Consider the following 25,314-nt stretch of genomic DNA (forward strand, 5'->3'; position numbering starts at 1 on the left):
TTGGGTTCAATTAGCCTAAAAACCTCAAATATTTTAATTTTTCACATTTTGGAGGTAATTTCATACTATTTTTTTTAGTTTTTCTTATCACATGCATTTTTAAAGTTTTGCTGAAAAAATTTATAACGAATGTAATGAATTTCAGTTCAGTAAGTAAAATAAAAATACCACAAAAAAAATTTAAATACAAAAAAAATAATTTAAAAACTAGAGCTGCTGAAAGGAATCATTATAAAAAATCATTAATTTTTCAAATGGCATAGGATTTCTAAAAATTCAAAAATTCTGGCCAATCCCTTAATGTTAAAATAGGCAAATAACATTTTAAAAATCTCCTTGTGAACTGTAACTGCCCCCTTTACAGTCGAAGCAAAAAGTAAAAAAAAAAACCTTGAAAAAGTTCCTTTAAAATTCCGAGGTTTACCCTTTTTTTCGGCTAATTTGACTATACATACTAAAACAGCTTATAGTGTATCAAAAAAATTAATAAGAAAAATAATTATTGTATATTGGCATCCAATTGATATTGCAATAAGGAAATCAAAGACACGAATCACGTTCTAACTGTGTTTTGTTAAAAAAAAATGGTAAAGAATCTTACAATATTTTACTTCTTAATTACTCGTAGATAACAACAAACAAAACTGACTTTAAAATTGAAAAAGTAATAGCCCAGTCATTTTAGTCATTTTTAAGAGCAATCTGCGGAAAAATTCCTACTGGGCTGAATTTTGGTATACAGCTAAATGACGGCTTTGTTATGAAGATGTGAAAAAGCGACATTGATATCGTGTCCGCGTTAAGAGTTATAGGGGTCAAAAGGTCACAAAAACTGGTTTTTCACGATTTTCAGCAAAACGGTAAGTCTTATCAAAAAATTTTCAATGCAAGAATTGTAGACCAGATTATTATATATAAAAAGTGTCATGACACTTTTTTTCCTAAGACCCACCGTTTCTTAGGTATAACGATTCAAAAAGTTGAAGTTTAGTTGTAATCGTCATAATCCTATTCCTGAAAAAAAAAACTCCTAACTGAAAAGTTCCTGAAATTTCATTATTTTTTTAGCTTGAATTTCGTTCCTCAACTGTTAAGAATATGGGGAAACCAAAAAAAAATGGAAATTTTCGCCATTTTTCCGATTGGGGCCCTTCTCCCGAAACCATTTCCCTGGGAATTTTTGTTTAGAATATGTCTGAAAATATACAGGGTGTGCAATAGAGAATGGAAAACCCTAAAACGGCTTATAGCTACACTTATGATTGTTCTAAAAACAGATAGAAAAAAGTTCTATCGCAACCAGTTCATAAAATATGGAATTTTTTTCGTTCAGTGTATTTTAAATTTTATCATCTTATGTTTTCGTTCACTACAACCACGAATGAATGAATTTTATTTATTTCTTATTTTTATAATTTTCTACAATAATTGGATGAGTACATAAACACTTTAAAAATTTCATAGCTATTGCACATTTTCGTAAAAAAAATTTTGAAATCTGTTTTTTGATGCAAAATGTAAAAAAAGTATTTTATGAAAAATTTTAAACACCTGTGGTATAAAATAAATCTATAGAAACCTTTCTTAAAAATATTCTCCTTATACCAGAATATTTTTAAGAAAGTTGGCCACCTAGGTTTCTATAGATTTATTTTATACCACAGGTGTTTAAAATTTTTCATAAAATACTTTTTTTACATTTTGCATCAAAAAACAGATTTCAAAATTTTTTTTACGAAAATGTGCAATAGCTATGAAATTTTTAAAGTGTTTATGTACTCATCCAATTATTGTAGAAAATTATAAAAATAAGAAATAAATAAAATTCATTCATTCGTGGTTGTAGTGAACGAAAACATAAGATGATAAAATTTAAAATACACTGAACGAAAAAAATTCCATATTTTATGAACTGGTTGCGATAGAACTTTTTTCTATCTGTTTTTAGAACAATCATAAGTGTAGCTATAAGCCGTTTTAGGGTTGTCCATTCTCTATTGCACACCCTGTATATTTTCAGACATATTCTAAACAAAAATTCCCAGGGAAATGGTTTCGGGAGAAGGGCCCCAATCGGAAAAATGGCGAAAATTTCCATTTTTTTTTGGTTTCCCCATATTCTTAACAGTTGAGGAACGAAATTCAAGCTAAAAAAATAATGAAATTTCAGGAACTTTTCAGTTAGGAGTTTTTTTTTCAGGAATAGGATTATGACGATTACAACTAAACTTCAACTTTTTGAATCGTTATACCTAAGAAACGGTGGGTCTTAGGAAAAAAAGTGTCATGACACTTTTTATATATAATAATCTGATCTACAATTCTTGCATTGAAAATTTTTTGATAAGACTTACCGTTTTGCTGAAAATCGTGAAAAACCAGTTTTTGTGACCTTTTGACCCCTATAACTCTTAACGCGGACACGATATCAATGTCGATTTTTCACATCTTCATAACAAAGCCGTCATTAAGCTGTATAATAAAATTCAGCCCAGTAGGAATTTTTCCGCAGATAAAACCTAAAATTACTGGACTATAAGAAAATAAATCCAAAAAATAGATTACAAAAAACTTTCAATCCTGGTTTTAAAGGTTTTGAATTATGTGCAATTGTCACAAAGAATATTGTTTTGTCAGTTTTAAACTTAAATGGTCACTGTGGCGTATGTGGAACATTTTTTTTTTTTTTTCAAATAACTTCTTTGGCCACCGTAATGATATTGTAAGCCCTTTCAAAGTTTATATAGCATTTTAGATGCATTTCAAGCACTTTATAACCTCCGTTGTAACCATGGGTCAATTCCGGAGTTTTTTTTTTGTGAAAAATTTTATAAAAAAATCTTTTTTGTAGGATGTTATTGAATTAATTTAGTCAAAAAATTAACCTGCTGGCAATCTTTTTATTAACTCCTTGACTGTTATGGAAAAAATTGTCCCTACTAAATTTTTGTGTAGTTAATTATAATGCAAATCAAGAAATTTAATCCTATAAATAGAACAAAAAATACTTTTTTCACTAAAAAGTATGATTTAAAAAAAAAAACTAAAAACTAAAATACAAATTAAACTTAAGCTAAGAATTTCTTCTATGTTAAAAATACCTTTTCTTAACTTTTATGACTCTATTACATGATACAGATTTCGGGTATGTTTTCATTTTTATTTTGTACACACAAATAACTCATCACTCCGCAAGTCGTAATTTTTTTTATAACTTTTCTATCATTTTCAAAGACTCGGTTTTTAATAGCACTTTTATTTGTTGGCAAAAAATGTCATTCCTTTACAGTGGAATATAGAATCCCTTTTTAATAGAAATGTAATATTAAGAAGTACTCACTTTTTTTAATATACCGTCAAAATAACTGCTTTGTTGTTTTTGACAGCTATACTGCTGTTTTATTTTTCGTTTTTCTAGGAAGTTTAATTCCACGTTGTTAAAAAAGTTTAACAAAAATGTGCCACTCTTATCCTTTCCTGTTTTAATCAGTTAAAAAATACAATCAATTTTTTTATGTTGAACTATTAAACTTTTTACATTGTTTAAGTTTTACGGCATGTCATTTAGTTTTCTTTTTTCTTTTAAGATATAACCTATCACCTTCTTCAAAAGAATTCTTAAAATTAAATTCGTTGTTAAAAAAAATATAACTGACATCATACCATCCAAAATAGATTGCCAAACTTTTTTTTTGCGTTCCTCATCGATTCCAACTAAACCAAAAGAAAACCGAACACAAGAAAAAAACGGAAAAACTTTTTTCCAATATTTGCATTTAAATAAAAATCTTGTTTTTCTTCACTTTTTCTTCTGTCAAAACACATTACGTTTAACAGCCTAAAAAATGAGAAAGAAAAAACAAAAACCATTCCAGTAGGTTCCGATAAAAAAAAAGAAATAACTCCACCTAAATAGTCCGCATACAGGATAACAGTCTCCAGTCTCCCCGAACTGTCTTTTTTTTGCCAGTAGCTGATGGCGCCAGGCAATTCACTTATGCCCAGTACACATACATCCAACAGTCGTCTGGGACTGAACATCTAGATATGTTGTAATATCAATAAATTCATAGATTTATCCTATATAGAAAGGACTAATAGGGAAAATGTTACGTATACGCCATAGTGTACGCGCAAATGTCCTCCTCAGAAGCACGGCTGCTGTCGGAAAATTCAATATGCCAGCAACAATAACAAAAGGAAAACAAACAAAACAGTTTAAAAAAAAAAAAAAACAAGGAAAATGGAAAACTGTCTACTACTGAATACATTTCACCCTGACTTTGACCTCGTTTGCTTGGCTGGATGCTATAAAATGTCGTCGTCGTAGTCGACGTCGGCACAAGTGGTGCATAATCATGCAGCAGCATCCATCGCGGGTACACTTAACACTGCACTATGACGTAATGTGGGAAAATTGACTGTGGGCGGAGGCAAAAAACAAACACAACAACAACAACAAAATTTTAGAACGAGACCAAAATCGATTTGTCACTACCACCAACAAACCAAACAGCAGCATCAAGATCCACGAAGTCGTTTTTGTTTTTCTCGTGTGAGTCTGAGCATTATACTAGTATGAAATTGAGGAAAACGTTTTTACGTCCTCCATGCATCTGCATTTAATGTGTGTTAAGTAAGTGAACAATTTGCCAGAACTGCAAGGACAGCTTTTTAAGCACCACCTCATACATATATTAGATAAATTATATCAAATGTATGAGCTCCTGGGTAGGGTTATAATAATGGCAGCATCAGTTAACTGTGATTTATGTCCTTGAAATTAGGGCTTAATTGTCTGATAACCAACCCGTCCGTCGTGTCGTCCGGACGCGACCCAACTTTCTGTAACTTGAAAGCTATGAACTTTTGCCATATGTGAAGGCACAAGCTACTGTGTATAGTGGAATGCATATGGTATTTTAATGATATAAATTTGGTTGAGTTTGTCTTTGTGTGCTATTTTTGTATGAATAGTAAGGTTGTAATGAACGTGAAGGTTTTTGAATATTTTAAAGAAAAAATCAATTACTTTTACATAATTAATGGATATTAATTAAATTTAATTATTCCGTTTTTATTTTTAGAAACAATCATACTCATGGGTGGTGCTTGAAATCAATGAATATCTTTTTTCAGAAAATGCACACAATAGGGTCTTGTAGCTTAAAGTACCTTAATATTAGTTAACCTATCAAAATGTTAAATTTTAACTACGTTAATTTTATCATATATCCTTATCTTATTATCCAAACTGTCTGTGTATAAATGTTTATCTAAATTGGTTTAACCATTAACGATTTTTACCCATTTTCGATTTTTTACAGTTTCTGATAGGAGATAAATATACCTTTTCAACAATGTATAAAACATGTAACTCGGTTAAACCACCTAGAATATATAAGCTGTCAAAGTTCAAAAATTCCATTTTTTTCGTCATTTACCCAACTTCGACATCAAATTAAAGTATATATTTTCACAACAATATGCTGTTTTAAAAATATATTCTTAAATAATATTTATTTCCAAATCAAACAAGGTATTTTTTATGAAAATCAGTTTAAAATTGGCTTAGAAAAAAAAATTTTACGATTTCAACCCAGATACAAAAATTCGAACTTTTAGGTATAGAACAAAAATGTTGTTTTGGCACGTAGTAGAATAACTTGGGCGCCAGAATTTGGTAACGGTTTTTTGTAGAGGAGTTCAATACAAACATTTTTTTCTTTAGGAGGGGGGTCTATCTCCCCCCGTTTAGGTGGAAGGGGCAGTTTTCTAAAAAAAAATTATCAAAATAAAAAAAAAATTATTAAAAAACAACGGCAACACTTAAAGTAATAAATGATACCATTTCCGAAAGGCAAAATTGTACATTTAATTCTAATTTTTAAATCAATATATTATAAGCAATAGTTTTTGAAATAATCGATTAAAACTCATTTTATACTACTTTTGTCCAGACTGTGAATTTTAATTAAAAAAAAAATACTCACACAGAAAACTGCCTCAATTGATTCCTTATCGAACAGTGAAAACTATATGTTTCTATGTCTTCTAGTTTTTGAGAAAATTAAAAAATAAAAACAAAAAATATTTTGAAAAAAGAAAAATCTGATAAAATAATTTTTCAGTTTTCTCAAAAACTAGAAGACATAGAAACATATAGTTTTCGTTGCCGTTGTTTTTTAATAATTTTTTTTTATTTTGATAATTTTTTTTAGAAAACTGCCCCTCCCACCTAAACGGGGGGAGATAAATATTATTTTAGAATATACATATTTTTAAAACAGCATGTTGTTGTGAAAATATATACTTTAATTTGATGTCGAAGTTGGGTAAATGACGAAAAAAATGGAATTTTTGAACTTTGACAGCTTATAAATTCTAGGTGGCTTAACCGAGTTACATGTTTTATACTTTGTTGAAAAGGTATATTTATCTCCTATCAGAAATAGATTTTTTTTCAATGGGTGAAGGTGAAAAAAAAACGTTTTTTGCCCCTAAATCCAGATTTTGGGGGTGTTAGGGCTTTTTAAATATCGTTTCGTAATCAGTGCGACTAGCTCTACAAAACGTGATAGGTCTCCGCCCGCGTATATTTTGAGTGTTACACCGTGTTATCTACGTATAACAAACCGACGGACATGACATCACTTTTTTTTACCCAAAACCATCTCTTGCCCTACAGAGCAAATAAAAATGCTGTTTAAAAACCTGTAATGACGAAATAAACCCTAATCTGGGTTATGAATATGAAATCTTGAAAATTTTTTTAAATTGGTTATATTACCTAATGAAACGAAGATGATTTATATTTTTAATCTAAGAAGACAAAGACCAAGTTCATATGTACACTCCTGCTCAAATTTAACGCACATCCAGTACCCAAAGATACTTGCGATCAACTGAAAACTCCAGTGAAAGACGAGTTACAACAAAACCTTCAAAGGTCAATTTGTGGAATGAACAGACGACACCAAGTTGTCATATGCGCTAGAGGAGACAATACCAAGTATTGAATAAAATTATTGGAATTTTTTTAAATTTTTTTTTCCCCAAAAAACTAAAATCAGTTTTGAGGCCTTGAATTGTTAAATTTGGATCATCTTTTCTTTGGTTGATAATACTGTTGCAGTTTAGCATTTTTTCGACTTGCTATATCGTTTAGCAAATACAAAAAAGAATTTCAAAGCCATTTTATTTAAGTAGAACTAAAGAAGAAAAAGTGTGCGTCAATTTTTAGCAGGAGTGTATATTCTTTACTTTAGAGTTTAGTTCTATTTTCGTTTCGTTCCAGTTGCTTTACCCCATAAAACAAAATGCTCATCAGATAACCGTTAAGTACTTTCTTTAATCGCACAAAACAATCGAACAATTTGTGGTTCAAGGAGGTATATGCGCAATTTTTGTTTCTATACAAAATTAAAAATTTAAATTAAGCAACCATCATATTTTTTTTTTCTAAAAACATATTTTTGGATTTAAAAAAAAAAATCAAGCTATTTTTAAAACAATTTTTTGAAAACGGTTGGCTGAATTTTTGGACGTGACGTCTTTTAAATCGATGAACAATGGCAGCCACCACAAAAAAGTGACGCCATTTTCTCCCGTTCCACCCTCGCACTTTCGCAGTGCGGCAAAAATTTCAATTCAAAATTAATAATAATCTATTAGAGAAACAAAAATCTTCAATAGGTTATTTGAAAGATAATAACTTAGAGTTAAATACATTTGAAGGATATTAAAAAATTCCATCTTTTAATAGGGTAAATAGGGGTAAAACAAAATTTCAAAAAATTGGCTATTTTCTAAACGCGACAATGTAGAGAGTTTTTAATCAATAGATAAATTTATTGCAAGACTGACAATAATTTTGAAAAAATTCTAAAAAATTCCAAAACCAAGCTATTAATGGGATTTTTTTTACAATTTGAAAAAAATATAATAAAAAAAAAGTTAGGGGTCTGATAGGGATTTTTTTTAAGGCTCTGCGTTTGGCAATATGAATTTTTGAAAAACACCTTCTTATTTTAGGGTATTTTTGGGTGAGTTTTTATTTTTTAAATTTTTTGTAGCATTCAAAAAATCTCAAGCTTATAGAACATGTAGTCTATGACTGTGCGCATACATGTGCAAAAAATTGATATTTCGTAAAATAAAGTTTTATTATTCAACAGGTTCTATCTTTTGATCTAAAGCAAATACAAATTTGATTTAACTTTATTGAGCATCCTGATGATGTTACCTTTCATTTGGTTTACACATAACTGTACATTCACTACAAGCTACACAATGTTAAATTAAAAAACTTGCGAAATACCTCAAAACACCTGTGGAGATCTGTTGATTATAAACCCACCAGTGTGGGAAGTACCGTAATCTCAGTTTGGAATTTCGACATGGTTGGCTTTTAAAAATTCTAACTTTTTTTTCTAGGCATCGCAGAAATAAGATTTAAACGTCATATGAAAGGTGAAATTATAAGCTTTTACATGATATAAAATTTTTTAATAGCGTGAGAACATAAAATGTTTTTTTTTTGCTTTTTATGATGAAAATTGATCGAGTTCAAAAAATTCTAGATCTTTTTGTAGATAGACATGATCGATATATGTATATATTTGGAGCTGAAGGAATAAGCTTTCAGGTGGTATAAAATTTATTATAGGTTGTTGTATCAAAAAATGAATTTTTGGGTGATGGAAATGATTTTTGTACTTTTTTCATTAAAAATGATTGTTTTTAATAAATTATTTTAATACTTTTTGGCATTGTAAAAATTGAAAAATGTTTTTATTAATTAGAAGAAATATTTGGCTTTTTAATGGTATAATTTTTTTTTTTTTTTGTAAGCTTTTAAAATAAAAAAAAAATAATGAGAAAAGAAAAAAGGTAATTTTTTTGCTTTTTCTTGTAAATTATGATTGTTTGAAATAAATAAACGCTTCAATTGAATCATTTCAAACAAAAGCACATAGGCTGTTTTTATACGACGTTATCACGTAAAATCATCTTCCGTAAACCGGCTTTACAGACAACCTCTTTTTTTTAATTTTGTTTTGTTGGTTAATATTTTCTTAAAAATGGCATGAAAATGTTTGAAAATTTATATACATAAAAAAAAGGGCTGAAACAATTTTTAATTTTTTTTTTCAATCATCGACATTCCTTGTGATTATTTTTTGAGGTTATCCAATTTAACTATTTTTGTAAAAGAAATCCTTTTTGTTGTTTTTTGTATGGTAACATAACCTACATAAGTATATGCTTATAACATATCTACAATCTACATATTTCATTTAATCGTACATTAATTTTGAAAATATTTACCTTGTTCTCTAGTTTAAGTGCGTTTCCAATGATTTCATTTAGTTAAATATTTTGGAGACCAAAAAAATTACCAAACCAGACCAATTGATAAATTGTAAACAAAAATTAAATCTTGAAACTACTTGTAAATTATTAACACATTCTTATCATTTCATGTTTATTTTGTTCCAAATTGAATTGTTTCGAAGGTAAAAAGTAAAAACAAATTCATTAAGAATACAACGATAAGAATTACGTCAAGCATCATCTTATAGCTAACGAGCTGTAAAAAATAACATCTATTTGCAATTTCAACGTGCGTCGGTTTGGTTGTCTATTGCGGCCAACAAAAATTTCCAACCCTCCTCCCCCACAATCTTAATGGAAAAACTCATTATGTCATTATACTCGTAGAACGTACATAGATAAATATACACTTTTAAGTCCTTAATCGAGCTAAGTGGAATACAATGGCTAATTTAGCCTCCCATCACAGTGAAACAGTTTTAAAGGCATTTACCTACTTAGTGTTCAGTTCTTTTTCTTTTTTTTTTCATCAATCAATACAATCGATTAAATCTGTTCCATTTTAAATGTTGGTTGGAGAAAAGTTGGCGTGTGTGTTGGAAGCAATTTCTGTACTTTAAAAAAAAATTCATTGATTTTTTGTTTTGTTTTCAATATTACTTTCGACTTGGAAAGGAAAGAGTACATCGACCTGGACGATGTGTGAGTTGAGTCGATTGCCGGACAATTGTCTGTTAATTGCCAGCACTCAATACTCTATTACCAGACACACATATCCTCTCAGAGACAGACCTGTGAACAAAAGAAAAACTGATTGAATGTGTGATGGAAGTGTTTCCATTCGACTGCACCGAAATGCAGCGACTATGGATTAACAACACAAGAGGAGAGAAGTCGAAATGAAAAGACTAATTCTTCTTCAAACCAATTAAATCCATGAAACTTTCATACAAATGACTGCTCATTCAGCACCATATCAAATATATTGTGCATTAGGGTGGGTCAAAAAAAATCGAAATTCTTTTTTTTGAATTGGTACTCCGAAAAATCGATTGCTAGACCCCTCTAGAATATACACACCAAATATGAGCTCTTTATATTAATGGGAAGGTCCTCCGCTTTGCAATTTTCCATTTTTACATCAAGCTTCTACTAAAAAAAAATAATTTTTTTATTAATTGACTTTTTAGCAAATTTCTTTTCATTTTCTTGTAGGAAATTTAACGCTCTACAAAAAAGACCTTATACACTTTTTTCGTTTATGTAACCGTTGAATAGATATTTGAGGTAAAAAAATCGAGAAAATCTTTAAAAATTCGTTTTTTGGTCTTAATTTTGTAACAAACTGAAAAATTATAATCATCAAACGCGCAAGACATATTCTTGTTGGAAATTGATTGCTCCACAAAAAAGGTCTTGTTAACTTTTTACATTAATCTAACCATTCTAAAGATATTCGAGGTCCAAGTTAAAAAAAATTATGAAAACATTTTATATTTTAAAAAATTTTCCAGTTCACTGAAAATTCATTATTTTCAATTTAGCAAGACGTATTCTTGTAGGTTCTTAAACGTTCTACAAAAAATTCCTTGGAATCAAATTGATTGCTTTAACCGTTTAGAAGATATTCGTATCCAAACCAATGCTCACTGATTTCAATAGTTTTCTTATGACCCGTATGCATTGCGATTTGGATACGAATATCTTCTAAACGGTTAAAGCAATCAATTTCATTCCGAGGAATTTTTTGTAGAACGTTTAAGCCCCTACAAGAATATATCTTGCTAATTTGAAAATAATGAAGTTTCAGTGAATTAGAAATTTTTTAAAAATATAAAATGTTTTTATATTTTTTTTTAACTTTGACCTCGAATATCTTTAGAATGGTTAGATTAATGAAAAAAGTTAATAAGACCTTTTTTGTGGAGCAATCAATTTTCAACAAGAATATGTCTTGCGCGTTTGATCATTATAATTTTTCAATTTGTTACAAAATTAGGAACAAAAAACGAATTTTTTAAGATTTTCTCGATTTTTGGACCTCAAATATCTATTCAACGGTTAGATAAACGAAAAAAGTGTATGAGGCCTTTTTTGTAGAGCGTTCAATTTCCTACAAGAATATGAAAAGAAATTTGCTAAAAAGTCAATTAATAAAAAAATTATTTATTTTATAGTAGAAGCTTGATGTAAAAATGGAAAATTGCAAAGCGGAGGACCTTCCCATTAATATAAAGAGCTCATATTTGGTGTGTATATTCTAGAGGGGTCTAGCAATCGATTTTTTGGAGTACCAAATCAAAAAAAAAAAATTTCGATTTTTTGACCCACCCTATTGTGCATGTGCATCAAAAGAAGATATGATGCATGGGCAACAATGGCATGTGTGCAATGTGCATGTTAAGTTCCTGTTCCTTCAAAGATTTTAAACTTATTCAGTTTTGTTTATTTTCTATTAGATATGGAAATATTATTCAATCTTTTATAAAATAGGCTATGTAACTTAAGCCATATACAAAAACAAAAAATATCTAGGTTTAGGTATATAAAGGAGGTGCATATTGCATTAAGTGCATAATAAAAAGGAGAAGTGTGTCACGAAGGATTAAGCCTTAAGCGCACAATCATGCATCAGTCAAGAAGGTTATTGCAGGGAAATCATAACACGCTCCTTATAATTTACATTTCCTTACAATCTTGCTGCAGCAGTACCTCAAGGACACAACCATATATGTTAAAGTGCGTGTACACAATCCCTTCAAGATGCATAATATTATGCAAATGTAAAATTATTCTTAAGAATTCTACTTAAAATGAAATGAAGACTTTTCGTTATGCTGATATTTAACTTTTGACATTTTACGTTGCATTAATAATTTTATATACATTTTAAGATTATAATGGTGGAATTTGAGTATCAAATGTGTGGGAAATGTTTTAGAAATGTTAATGTTTTCATTAAAATATAAAGTGTAACAGTTAACAATCATTTGCACCACATACTTTGAATATAGCGGAAGTATAATAAAATTCATAAAATTGAAGATCTTCTATTAATAGCTTTGAATGCTAATCTTAAACTGGTTAAGTTACAAGTCTTACGTAGAAACACTTTACATTAGAAAATATCTAAAATCTTTGACAATTATGTTTCCAAAAAGATAACAACTGGCTTCGATGATTTGAAACGACTTTTTCAAGACTTCGATTTTTTTAAGTTTCGAAATATTTAAAATTATCAAAAACAAAACCCAAAAACCAACGCTTGAAAGTTTCTTAGATTGAATTCATTAAATTAAGATATTAAAAAGACTCCCTTAAGAAGTGTGTAAATACACTCGAAACGTGTCGGAGTAAAAGATAGAAATGAATCTTTGAGAACAATAGTGTGGTGTAAGCTACGAGATATTTAAGAAACAGGGTTTTTTTTAAACACTTTTTTGAGTGCCATTCTAGTTTTGAGTGTAGCTAGCTGCATAAATCTATTTTTGTATTAAAATAGATTTATTAAGAGACCCATTTTTATAAAAAAACTGATTTTTGAAAAAATTCGGTTAAGCCACTATTGTTCTCATAGCCTCAAATAAAAATAGAGCTCAAGCCCCACTGAACCAAAAAAGTACATAAAATTAATGAATTCGTACATTAATTTAATGTAAATGGCAAATGAGCCAATGTACAAATTCATTAAATTTAAGAATCTTTTTATGAACAAATTCATAAGGGAATGAATCTTTCTTAAAAATTAAGAATGAGTTCTTAAATTTTATGAATTTGTTCATAAACGAATTCGAAAATTTTTGAACATGTTTAAGAAAAGTTTCTTAGATTTTAAGAAAAGTTTTATAGATTTTAAGAAAAGTTTCTTAGATTTTAAGAAAAGTTTCTTTCAATTTAAGATTATTTCTTGAATTTTATGATTTTTTTCATAAATTTCGTAAAAATTTAAATGAAATGTTGCTTAAATTTTATGAAAAAAAATAATAAAAACTATGAATTTTTCTTAAAGTTGTATGATTGTTTTCATAAAATATAATACGCTTTTCATTAAAATGTATGCATTTATTGATATAAATGCATATAATACATTACCATTTCCATTCCAAGCCTTTAATTTGTTCCTTAAAAAAATTGTATCCCAAACAAACAAACAGCAAAAGAAAACAACCCAAAATCTAAAACAACAAAATGAAAATTGTTTTTCAAAATAAAAGAAATTATTAAGTTTAAACGTTATAAAAATGTTTTATTGATCATTATCACTATAAATTTCAGTATAAAGTTAATTTTTAATTTAATTTTACTTTTTTAATGGATGCATCATCTGGAAAGATAAAAAAAATGATTGTATTAGTAAAATTAATATGTACCTACTATTTGATTTAAAAAATTGAAATAGCTAGAAGGTTAAATTATATTTTACCTTATTGTAATCGGCAGCATTAGACTATGGAGCTGAAAAAAAAAAAACAATACAAAATTGAATAAGTTGGGGAAAAATAAAAATATAAAGAATTTAGGTTGATAATATTAAGTTTAAACAAAATTTAAATATTTAGAGAAATAAAATAAAATTCAACACTTACCTACTAAATTCTATGTTTTGCTTTAGTTTGCAATGACAATTTCAAGTGTACAGGATTTGTTGAGAATCGCCTTTAATATGGTTTTTATTTTGTGTCGATTTTTTCCCCTTTGCCTTATTTCACAAAAATATCAAATCACGATTTTTAATTTTAAAACATGCCCCTATAACAAAAAAAAATTAAAATATGTTTAATATATAAAAGAAAGCAATTTTTAACATTCTATGTTTTTATACTTATCTGAGTATATGGGAAAGAGGCAAGGGGAACCACCAATATTTTACTCTATTAAATGTACTTATACTCTTTTAATTGCCTTCGTGGTTGAAATGCTTAACACTGTTTATAATAAATATTGTCTTTTATTCAAAAACTTTTATAACTTGTTTCGGCAACAAAATATTCGTTATTTTTCGATTAATGAAAAAATACATTCATTTTAAGAAAAAGTACTTAAAAACACAAAATTAATGAACTTCTTACAACTGTTATTTTGAAAATTGATTTTATCAATTTTAGAAGGGAAAAAAAGTCAATTTTAAAAATTATCTTAACTCAAAATACAACTGAATGGAAAATAATAGTGAATTTCGTTCATAAAAGTATGTCCAGATTCTAAGATTCAGTAAAATATTCTTTCGAATTGGGGCTAGAAGTTTATGAATTTATTCATTAACCTTCATATTTGTTCTTCATAAAAATATTTTCCATAGGAAATTTTTAATGAAAACTTATTCTTAAATGTTATGAATTGTTCTTAAAAATAATTTTTTTTTTAAGAATTCGTACTTAAATTTAATGAATATTTCTTAAAAATTTATGAATTTCGGTTTATGAACGAGATTCATAGTTTTTAAGAATAATAATTTTTTCAGTGCCGAGTAGAATAATATTGTTTTTATTCAAGAAAGGTCACAAGGGTAGAAATATTTATATTTATTTTTGGTTTCCCTTATGTACTAAATACAGGTTCTTAAGTATAAAGTAAAAGCTTTAGTACAAAGTACTACTTCCATGAGTTCAGTTCTGTGTTGGATACAGATGTACTCAGTACAAACTTTATTAAACTCAATAAAATACTATAATGTTTTGCATTCAGATTTATATTGTGCCAATTAATGTGTACTGATTTCATTTAACTGTATTATACATTATACAAGTCTGTTTTAAGTACAAGTTTATTCGTATACTGCACTGAGGACATTATATTATGTACTAAATTTATAAAAGCTCGTGCTCAGTTCTGCAAATCATTACTCTCTACATAAAAAAATGTACTCAATAGACAAGGTTTGTACTTAGTAAATAAAAATCTAAAATAACCTTAAAACATAAAAATCTGTACTTAGTCTGAAATTAGTACATGGAAGTCTAAACTGAGTACATATCTACATTTGTATGTACTGAGCTCATAAGCGTGTGTACTAAGTACTTAAAAAACTTTTTTATTTTACTAATTTCTGAAAAAAAAAAAGTATAAAGGCCCCAACCCATATAATCCGTTGCGTCCGTTCCGTCAATCTATCCGTTGAAGTTGAAGGATGGGACAGAAAGGGGTGACCCATAAAATACGTCGTATGACGGATTGCTTTTTGACAGCTCACTTCAAATTCCAAGGTGTGTTCGATATTTTATCGCTGAATGTGCACTAAGGAAGTTCTGTTGCAAGAAATTTTTAACTATTATTGTTGTTCTTTTTTTTAATAAATTTCCTGTAGGTACTTGCTCTTCAGTTAAAAACAATTTTTTTTTTAACAAATTATGAGTTGTAGGTATGACTTTGGCATAGTAAAATTGAACTCTACAACAGAATTTGAGCATTTAATTGATATAATTTATTAGATATATCATTAAATGTTACTTTTATTACATTTTCTTCACAAATATACATATACATTGCAATTAAAGTTCACAATTCATAAAATCGGAGAAGAAAAGAACACAGTTCTTAGTTCTGAAAATCCCCGGTGTGCACTCAGAAACAGAAAATCGAACTGATCTATTGTTGACAACCAATGTCAAAAGATACGACGGATGAAAAAGTAGAAAGTTGGGCCACTTCTTTCGTCGAATCCGTCTGTCTCCGTCCGATCCGTCGTTTATGGGTCGCTTCCCAGTTTTTAGCGACAACCTACATACTTTTTGTAGAAACCAATTACGCTTGAACTGTTAAGAGAATTGAAAAGCTCGGTGCTGATATCAGGCAGCGGCCATTAAATTTGCGGATTCTGTCAGCTAGTTGTGATGGGGGCCTACGTTCCAAAGATAATGTTTCTTAAAGCATCTTCAGCATTTTATCCCATGCGAAAGTTTCAGTCAAATTTTTAAAACAAACAACATGTTTGAATTTTAAACACAAAAAATTCCACCAATATCTTAAGGTGCAAACAAAATGCATAATAATTTGCTCGTACAAAAAATTTTAAGCTATGTGTTGAATATTTGAATTTCTAACCAAATCAATAAACGCCAGGTGGCTGGTGTTTTTTATTTTATTTTCGAGTTCGCCGCACGTTTAAGCACTTGTGTGAGTCGTCTTATTCGAGTACTTTATAATCAAATCTTTCAGCAAAATCTACCCTACAAGTGCATACACATGTGCACACTTTATATTCCAGTTCGCTTTATTTATTTTTTTTTCTTACGATTATTTTCCCTTCTTCTTCCATTGATAGCCAGAAGTGAAAATGAAATGTGTTTTGCCATAAAATGGGGAGAGATTTTAAATGGAGTCCTCAATTTTTAAGCTCCCTGGAAGGATATTCAATGTTTGTTGTGTCATAGGTTTAAGTGGCTGCTGTGAGAACTCTTCACCTAGTTCAGTGAGTTGGTTTTTTTTTTCTTCTTTCTTCTGTTATATCCTTTGTGCTCCACCCTCCCATTTTCTTTCCATTTCACATAAAGATGAAAATAACATGCGACAGAACGTAGAAGAGTAGCATCATCCTTTAAAGTTCTTTATTTTCATGTTTTTTTCGTTTGTAAGCAAAAAAAACTGTGGGTGGATGCAATTAACAGCACAATTCAACCAGTTAAGAATGTTTTTGAAGAGAGTAAAAATTATAAAAGAAGCGCAATTAATTAGTGTCCATAATTTGAACTGGAAAATAGGTTAGAATAATCTTTACACAATTGAAAGGACTTAAATGCATCAAGGGTGTGTTGCATTAAGGATTATAACAGGCCAAACAATTAGCACAAAGTTGCTATAAGACTCCTATAAGAAATTGATTCAACGGAAACATTAATCTAAGTGTAGACAATTTAACTGGCACCCTTGATAATTGAATTTTCAAACAAACTGTTTAATTAGTTTTTGTAGAGATATAAAAACTTTTCAAAAAAAAAAAGACAAATGATCATTAATTAACCAGAAGTAGCTATTATTGTGTGGTACAATTTGCCACAAACTATCCTTTTCAACTATTTTTAGACCATCAAATTTTGCTTTTTTTATAGAATGAGCTTTGCCGTTTGAGGTTATAAAACAAATAAATCAAGATGTATAGCATCTATGTTGACATGGACTATACAGAAAATACAATTTGTTTTTTTCTTTTTTTTTTTCTCAACTTTTTTACATTTGTAGCTGTATCCTTTTGGCATTGTTGTCCGTGAAGTATAATAAATTAGATTTGGGTATTGTGTGTGTGTGTGTGGGATTGACAGACATTACATCGCATAAAATATATTTAATGAAATTATATATTGTTTCCTCATAAATTGCATAAATTGTAAACGTGTCCATGTGACACCTAGAGATTAATTATTTAGTCACTATAAACGATATTTATTGACCCCAAAGGAGCCATTTTGTTTGAAAAACGTCAAAGAAGTTAACCAAAGCTTTTGGCAGACAAATTTATATTATTTGTCTTTTGTTATTTTTGATAGATTATTTATTTTGAAATTTAAAAAATAAAACCGTTCCGTGTTCCCTTAAGATTAATAAATAATCAAATGTCATCAAAGTTTGAATGAATGTCAAAGGGTTAATTACATTTATATTTTTTACTTAAATTTTCTCTTGAAACTGGCGCCCGAGTAAGAATTTATAGAAACGTCATCAGAACACTCATCAGAAATCGTGATGGAGTGATAACTCGCAAAGATTTATTTATGAAACTTTAGATAAGAAGATAAAGAAGATAAATAGGATCTTTATCTTTGTTTTGATGATCAAAAAAAAAGGTCTGAACAGCAAAACTTTCAGAAAGTCAGGCAAGACAGTGGAAATACTTTCAACGAGTCATCCCAATTGAGATAATTGATATAATAAGACCTTTATTGCTAGTGTCGTTTGTCTATCGATAGACGACTTTTGTCAAAAATCGATCATCAAAAATGAATTATGGTGTTGTGAAATTCTATTGTGGAAGACATTTTTTTTCGTTTTATCGTGCGATCTTTTTCGTTTACAATTTTACCATCGACTCAAATCAAGTTCACAGTTCAAAATAGCGAATATTTTTTGTCGAAAGCGATACACAATACAAAAACAGATAATTATCGATTCGATCGGCTTTTATCGCATCGAAAGTTATACGACACTCGCAATAAAGGGCTAAATTTCACAAGTAAAGTAAATGTCGGTAAAAAATTCCAGCCGAAATTGGTAAATCGAATCTAAAGCCGGTAAATCGCAAACGAATCTCTGACAATTTGTAGACAAAGCTGTTACATCCCAATCAAAACTGGTAAATCGCATCTGAAACTAGAAAAATGCTGCGGAGCTAGTAAACCGCAGCAAAACAACTGACAAATCGCAACAAGAACTGATAAATCGCAACCGAAACTGATAAATCACAACCGAAACTGATAAATCGCAACCGAAACTGATAAATCGCAGCCAAAACTAGTTAATCGCATCCAAAACAAATAAATTACTACTGAGCTGGTAAATCGCAATCGAAACAACTAAATCGCAACCGAAAATGATTAATCGCAACCGAAACTGATTTTACCGCAGCTGAAACTGCAAAATTTCAGGTGAAGCTGGTTTATAGTTTATATCGCATTCAAAGTTGATCGCAACGAAAAGTGGTGAATCGCATTCGAAACTGGTAAAACGTGGGTAAAATAAGCCGGAGACCCCTTACCACTAGTGAATGGAAGAATTCTTAGTTTGCTCAGCATCGAAGCCATCTTTGCATCTTTATTACATATCTTTATTACCTATGTCAATTTTATTGTAGGGGTCAGAAGCATGCACTGTCAAAATAAAACGTAAGCCCGCTACCGCTTGGTTCTTTTGACAGAAAAATATTTAACTTATTGTCAAAGGAGACTAGAAGCTCTACTTGCTTTACAGCAAGTTGAAGCTAGCCAAAAATCTTTTTTGAAAAAAGTAAACAAGATTGCATTCGTTATCAGAAATAAGTCTAAATTAATAAATTTGAAAAATTTTGTCAGAATTGTTCCAGCTGAAAAAAATAAACAAAAATATTGCTTCACTTTTAATACATTCTGATATCAATAATGTAATAGACTTTTTCAGTAGATATAATACGCTTTTACCATCTGGCATACAGATGAGCATTACAACCTTGAGTACTTCAATTGAAAATGTATTTAATTTCGCCTCAAAGTTGCATCTTGTTGAACCATATGCCCTCTCCTTCTCCAGATTTCCTTCCTTTCCACACACCCACAACAATTTTGCATCCGAAAAAAGAAGGCCATTTAAGATGGTAAAATAACATCTGTATGTATTATAAATGTATGTGTATATGTGTATCGTATATTTATGTGTGTATATTTATAAGAGTGACAGGATCTCCTGTGAACCTAATGCTCATTTAAAGTGCAGAAGAGGAGGCAGCTGCTTTCATCAGAGTGGAAAATTAGAATAAAGAAAGGACTTGCTTTTTGTGGCGGGAACGTAACGAAATCCCGAAAATTAAAATCCTGTGTAACGAAATCCCGCCAAGCAAAACCCACAAATAAAAGTGAGGTTAAAGAGGCCAGTAACGAAATCCCGCCGGCCAGCCAGACCAAAAAGATTCAGTACTATTTTTCGGAACTTTAGTACTTTACCATGGTACTAAATAGTACTTTTTTCAAAAAAAAAATTTTTGGAAAATTTTGGCGAAATGTTGGGTCTTGGCATAAATTTAAAAAAAAATGGCTAAAAAAATAAAAAGTGCATTTTATCTCTTAGAAATTTTTTTTAGTTCTGAGAAGAACCATTAAATTAAAAGTTTAATACCTCACCAATGTTCTTAAAAGAACTTTTTGCCTGCCCTACATGAAGCTGTAGGGCAAAATTCTCATATCAAACTCTTGCTTAGGTACTTTTTTTGAACGAGCAAATGATTTTCAAATCAGAGACAATTCGTCGTTCAATTAAAGTACTTAAGCTTTTGAATTTTTAAAATTCGACTCTCTTGTATCGGATTTGTCCGTAAAAATCGTATTTTGTTCTTTTAAGGACGCAAAATTATTATTGAAGAGATAAAAAACCGATTCACTTGCATTTTTACCGGTGAATGGATTTTCATTTTTTTGCAGAAAGGTACTGTTATTTAAAAAAAACTGTTGACATTGGCACCTGCCAGACGACTTTACATACAATAAGCGGAGCAACGAAGTTGCGTGAGTGGGACTGAGGACCCAAAAAGTAAAGTTTAAATCCTTAGAACCCGCGAAGCGGGCCAGGCAAGGTACTTTTTACATAAAAAACTGTTGAAATTTCGAATTTTTAAGTAAGAAATAAAAGTTCGTTCTTGTTGATTCTCATGAATTTTAATGACCGTATTTTACCCAAAATACGAAACTTTTTTCTTATCAGCGCGCTCTTTAAAGCTGGACAAAGCAGGGAAGGTACTGTTATTTAAAAAAAACTGTTGACATTGGCGCCTGCCAGACGACTTTACATACCCTAAGCGGAGCAACGAAGTTGCGTGAGCGGGACTGAGGACCCAAAAAGTAAAGTTTAAATCCTGAGAACCCGCGAAGCGGGCCAGGCAACGTGCTTTTTACATAAAAAACTTTTTACATAAGAAAACTGTGGACATTGGCGCCTGCCAGACGACTTTACATACCCTAAGCGGAGCAACGAAGTTGCGTGAGCGGGACTGAGGACCCAAAAAGTAAAGTTTAAATCCTTAGAACCCGCGAAGCGGGCCAGGCAAGGTACTTTTTACATAAAAAACTGTTGAAATTTCGAATTTTTAAGTAAGAAATAAAAGTTCGTTCTTGTTGATTCTCATGAATTTTAATGACCGTATTTTACCCAAAATACGAAACTTTTTTCTTATCAGCGCGCTCTTTAAAGCTGGACAAAGCAGGGAAGGTACTGTTATTTAAAAAAAACTGTTGACATTGGCGCCTGCCAGACGACTTTACATACCCTAAGCGGAGCAACGAAGTTGCGTGAGCGGGACTGAGGACCCAAAAAGTAAAGTTTAAATCCTGAGAACCCGCGAAGCGGGCCAGGCAACGTGCTTTTTACATAAAAAACTTTTTACATAAGAAAACTGTGGACATTGGCGCCTGCCAGACGACTTTACATACCCTAAGCGGAGCAACGAAGTTGCGTGAGCGGGACTGAGGACCCAAAAAGTAAAGTTTAAATCCTGAGAACCCGCGAAGCGGGCCAGGCAACGTGCTTTTTACATAAAAAACTTTTTACATAAGAAAACTGTGGACATTGGCGCCTGCCAGACGACTTTACATACCCTAAGCGGAGCAACGAAGTTGCGTGAGCGGGACTGAGGACCCAAAAAGTAAAGTTTAAATCCTTAGAACCCGCGAAGCGGGCCAGGCAAGGTACTTTTTACATAAAAAACTGTTGAAATTTCGAATTTTTAAGTAAGAAATAAAAGTTCGTTCTTGTTGATTCTCATGAATTTTAATGACCGTATTTTACCCAAAATACGAAACTTTTTTCTTATCAGCGCGCTCTTTAAAGCTGGACAAAGCAGGGAAGGTACTGTTATTTAAAAAAAACTGTTGACATTGGCGCCTGCCAGACGACTTTACATACCCTAAGCGGAGCAACGAAGTTGCGTGAGCGGTACAGAGGACCCAAAAAGTAAAGTTAAAATCCTGAGAACCCGCGAAGCGGGCCATGCAAGACACATTTTACCTAAAGAAATTTTTGAAATTATCGCCTGTCTGGCGTAATACGCTACATGTATCAAATCGTGACCATTTTAACAAAGTCCAACAAGAACTCGTTATATTTTGATCAATGAAGTATTTTTATATATCTTTTTGAATTTTCGGTCGTCCTCAAAAGGACGGATGTCGATCCAGGGCGCATTAAATGTAAGCACACATTTTATGCGAGATTTAGGTTGTTGCCAATGCTTCTCAGGAAAAGGACCTTTTAAATAACAAAAGAAAAAATAATTAAAATTACTTTTTGTTTCATGCGAAATCAGTAAATGTAAATCCGTTATTACCTTGTCCATACCAGTCCGCCTTTCATAGACCCTCTGCAATTGCTCGTACTTTTTAACAGTACGGCTTTTAGGGGGTTCTTTTCCAGTTCGAAGCTTGTCAACTGTCATTTTGGATACTATTGTTTCCTTGGCCAGGTCTGACACAAGCTTGTACACGCCAGCATGTCTCTGGCCAACCACAACCTGTCAGTTAAAAAATATTTAAATTATACAATTTATTTAATTTTTAAATTAACTATTTACCTTCAAACGTCGATGCCATGCTTCGACGCTGTTTTGGGTTCTGGGAAAATGAAGGTTACTTGCAGAAGCACCTGTTGTCCAGAACTCAGGTTTATATCTTGGCTTAGTGCGTTCTGATCCAATGTAGTTCAATTTGAACCACTGGGCCAAATTCCTTGCTTCCTGGTGAGTAATAGAGCCGTACAGAGCAGTATAGTATTGTTCCACTTCTGACGGTGGGACAAAACTCAAAGCTTTTATCATCCTCACCTCCGAGGCAAAAGCTTCTTCTCTTCCGTACTTGGCAGCCAGTCCAAGATCTTGGACCCTCCTCCATATTATCTGCCCAAAATGGAACAGACAACCTTGGGTTCTACTATTGGGAAAGTTTTCCCCATTAGAAAGAAGGATCGCCGGCTCAAAATCCGAGACTATAATGTTTGGCTGCAGTGTAATGTTGAACTCCCCGGCACATCTCAACAGCTCCTGCCAAAACTTGTTATAAGCTTGTTTTGTCCTGCTGCTCATCAAACAATATATTAATGGGACAACTGAATTCTCTATGTACCCATGTACAGAAAACAGCTGTCCCATAATGGATGGCACCACCGCAAATGTGCCGTCAACCAACCAACATTGGGCTTCCGACAATGTTTTAATTGTCGTTTTGGTTCCGAGTAAAATAATCCTACCCGTGTCATATTCCGCTTCGGAAAGCACAAAAAGCTCTCCATCGACGAACCGAAGATGCTGGGGAATATTAATTTCCTCCAATCTTTTCGGTTCCTTCAGGGTGTTGGCTCGAACTCGGTGGATTTTCTGCTTTTGGGCAGCTTTCGATGGCAAGTGAACACGGCATGGTTCTGGGACGCTTGCAATGGTGTCCCTGATTATTGTGCTGGGGGGTTGGGCCTCTTTTGCCTTAGTTTTTAAGAGGAAGTTGGCCTTAGCCACCTCCTTCTCGAAGGCCAGAGGAGCATGGCTGTGATCATTCACAGATGATGTTATCAAGTGCTCCGCTTCCCTCTCCGCTGTTATCATTCTGGCTTTGCACCGAAGAGATTTTCTTTCGGCGCAGCACCAGTAAGCCTTATCATCCTTCTGCTTTTCCAAATGGAAGCGATAACCATCTCTAACAAGCATTTTGCCACCCTTGTTAGAGACAATGACCTAGTTCAATATTATCATTAAATTATTATTAGTAAGTTGATTTAATTAGTATTGGAGGAGAGCTTTGGTTAAAATAAGATATGAAAAGAAAAGGAATTGATGGAATTGTAATTTCAAAAGTGAAAGGGAAAGAAAAAATGAGAAAAGAAAAGAGGGAGGAGTGAGAAGAAAGATACATGCACAATGCACATTGCATTGCACATGCACAAGTACTTAGCTTTTCCTGCTTACCATATAGAGCTTCCTCCGTTATTTAATTAGTTAAGTGTGTCGCAGTTGATTCTCAATATTCTATGACATATTAAACAAACAAGATGAAAAATCTTTTAATATCTCATTAAATAGTTCTGAAAAGAGCAATTTTTGGTGAAAATTAAGTTCATATCTCTCAAAAAGAAAAATTACCCATCAAAGTATAAAAGAATTAACTTTCAATAGTTTGATGAATCAGTTTGAAAATACTGCTAAGAAATATTTAAGAATCAACAAAACCGAAAACAAAACACTTTAAATGTTATTGTTGTATAATTCTAGCAACTAATTTATTGTTTTCAGACCGACTTATAGATAGTGTAACTGCCACAACAGAGAGACGTGAACGTCGAACTCATGATTCATGAAATCTCTATCGAAACAATAATTCGAATAAAAATAAATAAACAAAAAAAAAAGTTATACTCCTGTATTTAAACTATATTTATAAAGCTACAAAACAATAACAACATACCTGAGCAAAATGATCCATGTTGAAAAAAGTAGGTACTATAAAATGAAAATTTATCACTTGGAATTTAAACGCGCACTGAATTTACTATTTTGAAAAAAAACAGAAGCACAAGTATATTTCACAATATTCACAGTTATTCACTTACTTTCAAAAATCTAAGAGAAAATTTGTACTTAGCTTCTGTTGCTGAGAAGCAAAAAGAACGAACTACTAAAAAAATCATTTTTTTGTCACATTTTTGGCAAAAAAAAACACAATCGAATTATCAAAACTTAATTTTATCACCACTAAAACCAAACGATGGGGTTAGGTTTTGCAAAGAAACTTACCCCCTTCTAGACTAAGAAAATTATGCAGTTAGTTAAATTCGGAAAATTTTTGTTGTTTTCTGGAAAATAAGAAAAAACTTAATATTTTTTTTACAAAAAAGGATAAATTTGCTAAGACCTTATCATTAATTTATTTTTATTTTAATTTCTTTTAAATTTTTGTTTTTTTGTTTATTAATTTTTTTTGACAATCAATTTTGACAACTTTGGTATACCTAGTCTTAAGCTACTTTCCAAGACCATGAACATTAACATTGGTAGCAACGTTTTTAAGTTATAAGCATTTAAAGGCAACCATATTGGATTTTTTAAACTCAAACATGGAAATTCTTTTAATTTTTTGCTCATTTTTGGCCCCGTAACCAATGTTAATGTTTATGGTTTTAGACTGTAGCATGAGACTTTACAAAAGTTTTTTGGGTTTTCAAAAAAAATGTGTATTTTCAGTCCAATAATTTCAGTTAAAAAAAAAGTGGAGAAAATCACGTTTGAAAATTGCTCTCAATAAAAAAAAAAATTAGAAATTTTTCGACATG

General features: G+C 30.9%; 2 protein-coding genes across 4 annotated transcripts in view; one reads left to right on the forward strand and one right to left on the reverse strand.

Annotated features, from left to right (window-relative positions):
* Window positions 1-25,314, forward strand: part of LOC129914428 (tRNA-dihydrouridine(16/17) synthase [NAD(P)(+)]-like) — a 134,922-nt gene that overhangs the window by 92,730 nt on the left and 16,878 nt on the right. The window lies entirely within an intron of this gene.
* On the reverse strand, window positions 20,026-23,964 carry LOC129914472 (uncharacterized). The gene is made up of 3 exons (XM_055993745.1): window positions 22,574-23,964; window positions 22,331-22,513; window positions 20,026-22,251 (listed from the first exon to the last, which is right to left on the reverse strand). The coding sequence occupies exons 1-3, from the start codon at window positions 23,693-23,695 to the stop codon at window positions 22,207-22,209; spliced, it is 1,350 nt and encodes a 449-aa protein (XP_055849720.1). The 5' UTR covers window positions 23,696-23,964; the 3' UTR covers window positions 20,026-22,206.

Source organism: Episyrphus balteatus, chromosome 1 (assembly GCF_945859705.1).
Source record: "Episyrphus balteatus chromosome 1, idEpiBalt1.1, whole genome shotgun sequence".
Lineage (NCBI taxonomy): Eukaryota > Metazoa > Arthropoda > Insecta > Diptera > Syrphidae > Episyrphus > Episyrphus balteatus.